The sequence below is a fragment of the Glycine max genome, chromosome 1 (assembly GCF_000004515.6).
Source record: "Glycine max cultivar Williams 82 chromosome 1, Glycine_max_v4.0, whole genome shotgun sequence".
NCBI classification, from domain to species: Eukaryota; Viridiplantae; Streptophyta; class Magnoliopsida; order Fabales; family Fabaceae; genus Glycine; species Glycine max.
Window position 1 is genome coordinate 51409009 of NC_016088.4, and position 9496 is coordinate 51418504.

Below are 9496 nucleotides of genomic sequence, written 5' to 3' on the forward strand. Positions count from 1 at the left end.
ATCTTCTTGCTGTGAAAGGAATTGAAACACCTACAATTTCATACATAATTGAAAAGAAATAAGATGATACTTAAAAGAGCAAAAGATCTTGTATATGTTTATACAATCTTTGTCTTATTTCTAAAAAATTCTCAAACTACAATAGAATCCTTAAAATAATCAATTTATCTCTTGATGAACCAATTTTAGAAACTGATTTTTTCAATAAAAATGATCAAAGACTTTGATAGACTAATATTTAAACTTTTTGTTAAACTTGATTTATCTTAATCTTAGTACTTTTTATTAGACATATGACATATCTCTTGATGTCTTACTATTTAGTACTTTTTTCTTAAAATATCATATGAATATATAATTGTATTGTCAAGTTTGATTATATTTAAATTTTGATCGTGTTCGTATTTATCATATATATATATAGGTTCGTGATGTGTCCGTGTCTAATTTTTTTTATTGTAGGTTTGTTCCTGTATTTGTGTCATGTCATGTCTAATACCGCATCCGTGCTTCTTAGATAACAATCATTGATAGGCGGGAACAGAGTTTCCAAATTTGGAAGGGAGAAGAATTGGCTGAATTACTATTTGCTGCAAAATCTGTCATTGGTGTCAAAGGTTGATGAGAGTTTTGGATGGATTGCGAATGACTAATTGTAATTGACTTTTCTTTACCGCACAAAAGGGCGTCTCCCGCGGTACTATCCATTAGTATCTAACTTTTTAATCAGCAGATCAGCGTTAAAGCTTGAAAGTGCAATTTCATTTTAGAGATATGTCACGAAGTTAAGAAAGACTCTTGCTGGGGGGAAATGCCATGATCAAATGCAATTCGTGTGAAATCTCATTCATTGGGTCTTACACCGAGTAAGGGCTCACCTTGAAAATTCTCGGGAGAAGGAGTTAGACATTGTTCAAAGATGAATCCTCCAAAACATATCGAATTAAAAAAATTGGACAATGAAGCAACTTTGAAGATACAAAATTCAAAGAAGAAAAAATGTCTCTCTACCTAGTGAAGTCAAATAGGCACAAGATGGTGCTCCTCCCAAAAGTCTCAGGTCCTTTAGAAAAAAGTTTCAATTTGCAAGGCAAGATGGTCTTGATACCAGAATTGCGAGGATGTTTTTCTCTTCAGGGCTATCATTTCATTTAGCAAGGAATCCTTATTATAGGGAGACTTTTCTTATGTTGCCAATACTCCTAATCTCAATGGATATAGACCTCCAGGTTACAATAAGTTGAGAACTACCTTGGTTACAACATAAAAAGCCATGTGGAGAACCTCTTGCAACAATAAGAAATTCATGGAATCAGAAAGGTATGACCATTACTATTGATGTGTGGAGTGATCCTCAAAGAAGACCTCTTATCAACTTCACGGCTGTCATAAGAGTGGACCGATGTTCTTAAAGGCGATAAATTGCTCTAGTGATATAAAGGACAAGGATTTCATTGCTTAACACATCAAAGATGCAATTATGGAGGTTAGGTCATCAAATTCGGTACAAATTGTGACTGATAATGTAACTATATGTAAGGTATAGGTATGATAATAGAGAATAAGTTTCTATATCTATTGGACTTCTTGTGTTGTGCACACCTTGAACCTTGTATTAAAAATATTGGGCAGCCAAGGATGTGAGAAAAACAATGTTACTTATGAACAATGTTCTTGGATCACACAAATTGCAGACAATGCTAATCTGATTAAATTTTTATCATGGGATAGTTTATAAGATTATTAATGTACAACAACTTCAATCATTAAAGTTATTTCTATTGCTCCTACAAGATTTGCTTCAACTATTGTGATGTTAAGAGGTTTAGAAGTTTGAAAGAAGGACTCCAAAATATGGTTATTAGTCTTGAATGGTCTATTTACAAGGACAATGATGTTGCAAAGGCAAAAAAAGTGAAAGAAACTTTGTTGGATGATATTTGGTGGACAAGGTTGATTACATTCTTTCTTTCATTGCTCCTATTTATGATGTTCTTAGAAAGACAAATAGTGATATGACTTGTCTTCACTTGGATATGAATCTTGGATTCAATGATTAAAATGTGAGACAAGTCATATATCGAAGAAAGACAAAAAATGAAGAATCACCCTTTTATGACGTAGTGCACAAAATATTAATGGATCGTTAGACTAAGAGTAACATAACTCTTCATTGTCTAGTACATTCTTCAAACCCAAGGTAATACTTTACATCCTTAAATTAATTTATGATTATATTTTTTTACATGCATTACTTTGTAGGTTATATTTATTTGTGTTTATATTTTTTTTAATGTTGTAGATATTATAGTCATGAATGGTTAAGTGAAGATCCATCAAGAGTTCCCCCACATGAAGATGTGGAATTTACTGATGAAAGGAAGAAATGCTTTAGAAATACTTTGATGATGTGGATGTAAGGAGACAAGTCGATTTGGAGTTTGAATTTTTTTGGTAGAAGAAAGGCTTTGATGATGTTGACTCTTTAAGGGATAGAGGTGAATTGGTTACAAATCTTGGTGGCTTGTTCATGGTATTCATGTACCAACTTTTCAAAAGATTGTCCTTAAGTTACTTGAGCAACCATCTTCATCTTCTTGCTGTGAAAGGAATTGAAACACCTACAATTTCATACATAATTTGAAAAGAAATAAGATGATACTTAAAAGAGCAAAAGATCTTGTATATGTTTATAACAATCTTTGTCTTATTTCTAAAAAATTCTCAAACTACAATAGAATCCTTAAATAATCAATTTATCTCTTGATGAACCAATTTTAGAAACTGATTTTTTCAATAAAATGACCAAGACTTTGATAGACTATATTTAAACTTTTTGTTAAACTTGATTATCTTAATCTTAGTACTTTTATTAGACATATGACATATCTCTTGATGTCTTACTATTTAGTACTTTTTTCTTAAATATCATATGAATATATAATTGTATTGTCAGTTTGATTATATTTAAATTTTGATCGTGTTCGTATTATCATATATATATATAGGTTCGTGATGTGTCCGTGTCTAATTTTTTTTATTGTAGGTTTGTTCCTGTATTTGTGTCATGTCATGTCTAATACCGCATCCGTGCTTCTTAGATAACAATCATTGATAGGCGGGAACAGAGTTTCCAAATTTGGAAGGGAGAAGAATTGGCTGAATTACTATTTGCTGCAAAATCTGTCATTGGTGTCAAAGGTTGATGAGAGTTTTGGATGGATTGCGAATGACTAATTGTAATTGACTTTCTTTACCGCACAAAAGGGCGTCTCCCGCGGTACTATCCATTAGTATCTAACTTTTTAATCAGCAGATCAGCGTTAAAGCTTGAAAGTGCAATTTCATCAAGATAACAAAAGCAACTTTCTTAAAATTGCGTATTTACATGTTGAAGTTAATCGATAAACAAGGGAATGATTTTTTTCATTTTCACATTGCAAGTTGCATTTGTATACTTGTGACCACATGGTAATAGGGTGATAAACAAACATGGCATGGTAGCTGATGCAATAAAGTTTAGTAGATGAGTGTGATGGGAAAGTGTCCAACGTGGAAATGACTGGTACACTGAGAATCTGAGATTCAATCACATCCGATTTCTAAAATGTATTAAATGAATTAGTCTTTTTTTTATTAATTGAGAAATGTTATAATTATTAGCATATAATATTTTATAAATAATTTATAATAATGAAAACTGATAATTTATAAATTCAACCTCAACCATAACACTAGTTTGAGCTAATTTTTCAATAACCAGAAATAACAGAAGAAAATAGAGGAGTAAAATAAATCAATTTTCTTTAGAAGTTAAAATTAAATTAAACACTATATACTTTTCATAAGTTTTTTAATCTAATTTTTTCAAAAATTGAAGTACATATCTTAATTTTAATTTATAAGACATTTATAATTCATTTTTTCTTTTTTTTCCTCTTATAAACATTTATTGATAACTTATCTGAGTTAAGAGTCCAAAATTTCAAGACACGCCCTAGTACATGCAATGGCACAGTAAGTTTTCAACTTTAAATAATTCACTCTAATTATGATCAAAGCAAAAAAAAAAAACTATTGTTCAGATGCAATAATGCAAACATAGCTATCGACGAGATCCTCAACCTCCTCAATATATCACGACGAAAGGAGAGGTTCATTCGTGTTGTCTGCAAATGATAATGTCTCAAAGGGAAATGGCCAAAATTCTGGAGAGGGAGATAAAACTATTCATAAGCCATTCGTTAGTGTGTTATAAAAATATGTTCTAAGGAGTAAATTAATGGTCTTCGTTTACAAATTATACAAGGAAGTAACTTGTGGTGACAAAGCGACTTGATCATTACATAAAAAAACATCATGAATATATCGCTCTTTGGTTGTTATGCACTATTTTATCATCTATTATTATGCCAAATCGCTCAGTGTTGGTATTTTTAAACAGTAAAACCAAAAAGACATTAATTTAATGCACAATCTCTTTATTTATTTTTTTTAAAAAAATTCTATAAATAACAGTGAGCATTTGATGACGAGGAAACATTTCCTGTTAAAAAAAATATACGCTCTGATATGTTTTAAATACTTCATAATTTAAATAACTTTGTTTTGTTCTCTAAATTTAAAAATAATCTTTCTAGTCATAATTTTTTTTTAAATATTTTAGTTCCTTTGATTAAATGCTCGTCACTCAAATGCCATCAAAATTAAATGATCACATTTAAAGAAAAAAATGTGATAGGATTTTGATAATAAGAATGTGAACTTAAAGTGAGTTGACTTGTAATTTGTTAATAACCACATGAGCATTTTTTGTGGAAGAAATTTTGAAACATTGATTGACATACATGGTACTCTGTTGAAGAGACATTTCAATTCTCAAATTAACGATTGTAATAGTAGGTCTACATAAAAGTAGGTCAAACGCACAAACCTCTATCTGGTGCCATTAGGAGAGAAAATAACTGCTCCAGCAATTCAAAATTGTTCTACTCCTTGTTCACCTCAATAAACTTGATGTTCATATTTACAATTGGAGCAAATTAAAGGCAATGGCATTTTATTTATAAAAATGTCACAATTCTTCCCAAAATGCCCTCCTGTTTGTCTCTGAAGATAGAGGACAACACATGAATGGTATTAGACTCATGAGCCGAAGTAAATGCCACTTGCCTAATTCTGTCTGTGCATCTGAACCTTTCTACTCTAAATAAGTGCTCCATGAAGACATAACCAATTAATGTTTTAATTAGTTGGTATATATACAAGTTGAGAAGTGGCAATCTTTGCACCGATTCCCATTGCATCTCTTCAAACACAAGTTGCCAACCTTGATTCCGCAAGAATATGATGCAAGTTGAGAACCGAATCGATAGAGACTGGCAATTGGCATGCACGGTGTATTATATAAAAATCAAAATAAAAAGTTATAGCCCACCAAATTCACCAGCCATTTTAATGCAACTTTGGCAGTGAAGGGACACCTAATTGAGTTGCCACAAATGCCACCAAAACAGAAGCAATCACCGCCATAACATTGTTTGTTCTTACGTCTACATTAGCACCCGAATTGTCCACCGCCATTGGGTATTTCCCATTTCCCGATTTAATCGAACTGCATCCAAATTCAATCCCAAATTAATCGCAAAAATTGAAAACATAAAACACCATAAGCGGAATCTCGACGGTGCAATAAAATTAAAACACGACATTGGAAAATAAAAAACGTGACAACTGACAACCATGTCTATGGCGATACCGCACCCAAAAACTGGTCCCCTAATTGACATTCGACCCAACTTCACTTTCCTCAAAACAATCATATGAAAATTCAACAAGAACCTATACTCGTCTGTTGTAAAACACGTTTTAACAGCTAACAGTTTCCGTAGATTAGTTAATTTGATTATTATTATTATTATTATTGAATAAAAAGAAAAACAAAAAGCGACAAATAATAAAATAAAATTACCTAGTGGATGGTTGTGGGCAGAAAGTGATGGTATAATCCGCTGTGGCGCAAGTGAAGGTGCTGGAGCCATCGTCATAAGCGTAACTATAAGCGCGTGGGCACGCGCTCTTAAAGAACTGCGAGTATGAACTGGGTTTGCATGTGTCAGGCGTCGCGTAAGCGCCACTACAGCAGTACTGTGGATCGTCGAAAGCTTCGCACGCGCTTTTGCACGCCACGCCCTCTCCGCTGCTCATCACCATCAGCTCCGCCGGGCACGGCGTGTTTAAATCCACCACGCACCCCGTGGCGGTGCAGTTTCCGGCGCCGGTTCCGCCCTGTGGCTCCACGATCATGGGGAGGTTGTAACCGTCCACGAGGCTCACATCGAAGAAATCCAGCCCGCCGGCGCCGTTCAGGGTGAATTCCGCCAGCGTGGCCGGCGGGGCGGCTCCTCCGCCGTTGCATTCCACGGCGGAGGAGCCGCAGTCGCCGGTGACGCAGGAGAATTTTCCTGTGGCATCTTGGGTGCAGAAGGTCCGCCCCCAGAGGCGGCCGGACCAGGCGGCCGGCACGGCGATCACGTTGGACTCGCCTGGTTGTAAGACGAAGCCGGTGGTGGGGAGCGGCGAGGTTCCGGCGCCGGATAAAATGCCGGGCCAAACTGTGTAGCTGCACTTGTTCACAATCGTGAATGTCGTTGAATACGAACCTGTACAACGTTAAAGACAACGTAACACATGACAGTTAAATACAAGTAGCTAAAATTTGTTTTAAAAAAATCACGTAATTGCATATGAGAACTCGAACTGATTAAATTAAAATAATTTTATGTTAATTAATGTATGTATTTAGAACATAAAAATGTAATGGTAGTATGAATGGTTACCTGCTAGGAATTGGAAGAGACATAGTGTAACAAGAGTGGTGGAGAATTGAGTTGAGGATGCCATAATTGAAAAATGGAATAATATTCTGTTTCCCTTGTTGGATGGTTTTGGAGAAAAGTGTTAAGATGAGGAATGGGTTGTGTTGGGAGGGAAATCAATATATATAGAGAGGATTTGATGTGGCCCATAGGGTTGAGGGAGGTTATGGGTGTGGGGCCCAGTGGAGCAGTGCACATGCATGCATTAAGCCGCCAATGTCTGGTGTTTATTGATGACGATTTTGCATACGCCCTAGATCGAAGGAACCTGAATATAAAATGACAAAAGAAAAAATAATGTTTATCGAAGGAATCAAAAACAGTGCTGACAAGCTTCAATTGGAGCCTGAAAATTAAAAGGACGGCTACGAATTTACATGAATAATGTTTGAAAGGACCTTTGATACTCGTGCACTTGAAGCCATTGTCGTTTCTAAGTAACCTAGGATGGAGGTTGGTTGAGGTCAAATATAAGCCAGTCAAGTACTTTATCAATCTTGCTAATTCAGATGGACCATCCATCTTAATGTTCACATGTATTCTGTCTTGTATTTTACCAATTATAGTACATTATACAATTTCATTCTTCAATAGTTGATTCTTTCTGTATTGATACATAATAATTGATTCCTTGTTTCTTGTGACACCACAGTTATTGGTTTTAAAACCTTAAGTACATATTTTTCTTTTAAAAAATTGCTGTTTCTAATCTCAAAACCAAAAGACACATAAAAACTAAAAAAATGAAAATATCCGTACGAATCAATCTACCATAAAGTTTATAACACATCACCGTCATTTTTCAATAAGTGACATTATATTACTGGTGGTGGTAAAACACGCTGTCCGTGTCTTGTGTGTTAACTTTTTTTTTTTTAGTTAGATGTACTTCAAAAAATAACTGTAAATAATTACTAGTGATTGTAAGTAATTTTTAAAAAATAATTGAATGACAAATTAGGAATAATAAATGTGTGTATTAAATGAGGTCATTATTATTATTATTATTATTAGTTATAAATAGAATTTTGTTATAAAAGAATCGTAACTTGTCTGTCTGGCCTTGCCTTTCCGCAATAGACTTGCATTGGAAGACGGCCCAAAAAGAGTTAAAATGGCAGAGAGTTGTTATTTTCATTTCAGTTTTGTTATTCTTACTCCCTTATCTTGTCAAAAACATGCAAATGATACTCTTCCTCTCCCCTATTTTCCTACATCGCTCACTCCTTACCCCTTCCCACTCTTGCTATATATATTTTTATTTTATTTTTAATTATTTTACTTAATTATTATTGGTTTATTCTTTTGATGATGCTTGAACTAATCATGACACAAAATGATGCCAACTGATATCTTTAATTGTGATATAAATTACTTTTTAATTAAAATTTAAATTAATGATAATATAAATTACTTTTTAATTGTAATTAAATTAGTTACCATAAAAATTAGTGTCATAATTAATTTTGATTATTATTAGTAAAGAAAATTTTCATAATAATTAGTTCAATTATTTTTATAAATGGTAAGTTATATCATAATCAATTTAATTTTAATTAAAAGGATAATTTATATCACCATTATTTTCATTAAAAAATAACTTATATCTATAAGAGTATTCACAATGAAAGTTATTTAATAAGTTGTTTATTAAAAAATATTATTCGTTAAATTAGTTTTTTTTCTTTTAATTTATTTTTTAAGTTTGATTTGATTATCTATTTTATTCGGGTTCAATTTGATTCTTCAAATTTTAAATTTGGTTTGATTTAATCCTCTAATTTTTTAGTTTAATTTAATATCTAATTTTTAAAATCAGTTCAATTTATTCTGTCTAAATTAATTTGAGTAGTCTTGACTCAATTTAGACAACAATATCAAATTAATTCAATTGCTTATGATCGAAATGACAAAAATAAGTTACTTTTATAAAAATCATTGGAAATACTCTAATTAATTATAATTTTTTCTTTAAATTTTAATAATGTAAAAACATATTTTTATTGTGTAGTTACACTTTTTCATTGTATAAAATATACAATAGAAACGTATTTCTTTTTTATTGTGCAAGAGGGATTGAAAAAAATATGCAGTAAAAATACGTTTTGGTGGTACATTGGAGTAAAGTAGCTAGACCAAAAATATCCAAGGAATTTTTTTTTGCATAATCCAAAAATAGTGAAAAAATTGAAAATCACTAAATTTTCAAATAATCATAAAAATTGTATAATGCCAAAAACATCTTCGTTTCCTGTCGCTTTCAAATTTGTCTCAACTCTCAACCAAAGAGAAAAAAAAAACTCGCATGTGTCAGAGAAATTGAGGAAAGAAAGACTGACAGCAATAATAATAGAGATCCATCATGCATTCGTGTTCAGTCTCAAATAAAAAAATGTAACATTTCAAAGATGCAAGTAACCTAGTTGGTTGTATCTTTATACGGATTGGGCCGACAATGATGAATTCAAGTAGCTACTTCACAAGTCAGTGCCCTGTGAATTGACCAAAGGTCAACAACCTGAACTGCCCTATATTACGGCCCTTGCTTTGTGTCATAAGCAAGGAGTGAGTCATAACCTCACCCTCACCCTCAAGAGTCGCAATATCTCACTATTGGC

At 32.7% G+C, this 9496-nt stretch overlaps 1 protein-coding gene across 1 annotated transcript; it reads right to left on the minus strand.

Moving 5' to 3' along the window:
* Positions 1-4976: 4976 nt before the first annotated feature.
* LOC100807106 (pathogenesis-related thaumatin-like protein 3.5) lies at positions 4977-7126 on the minus strand. Its single transcript, XM_006573492.4, has 3 exons — positions 6840-7126; positions 5972-6662; positions 4977-5614 (listed from the first exon to the last, which is right to left on the minus strand). The coding sequence occupies exons 1-3, from the start codon at positions 6901-6903 to the stop codon at positions 5455-5457; spliced, it is 915 nt and encodes a 304-aa protein (XP_006573555.1). The 5' UTR covers positions 6904-7126; the 3' UTR covers positions 4977-5454.
* Between the last annotated feature and the right edge of the window lie 2370 nt (positions 7127-9496).

What these genes read in the sequence shown, in the direction of transcription:
- LOC100807106 (XM_006573492.4), bottom strand. Translation starts at nt 6,903, where the DNA reads ATGGCATCCTCAACTCAATTCTCCACCACTCTTGTTACACTATGTCTC. An exon ending in TCTCTTCCAATTCCTAGCAG is followed by an intron (nt 6,663 to 6,839) that starts GTAACCATTCAT and finishes AACGTTGTACAG; the next exon opens with GTTCGTATTCAACGACATTC. An exon ending in TGCCCACAACCATCCACTAG is followed by an intron (nt 5,615 to 5,971) that starts GTAATTTTATTT and finishes ATTTGGATGCAG; the next exon opens with TTCGATTAAATCGGGAAATG.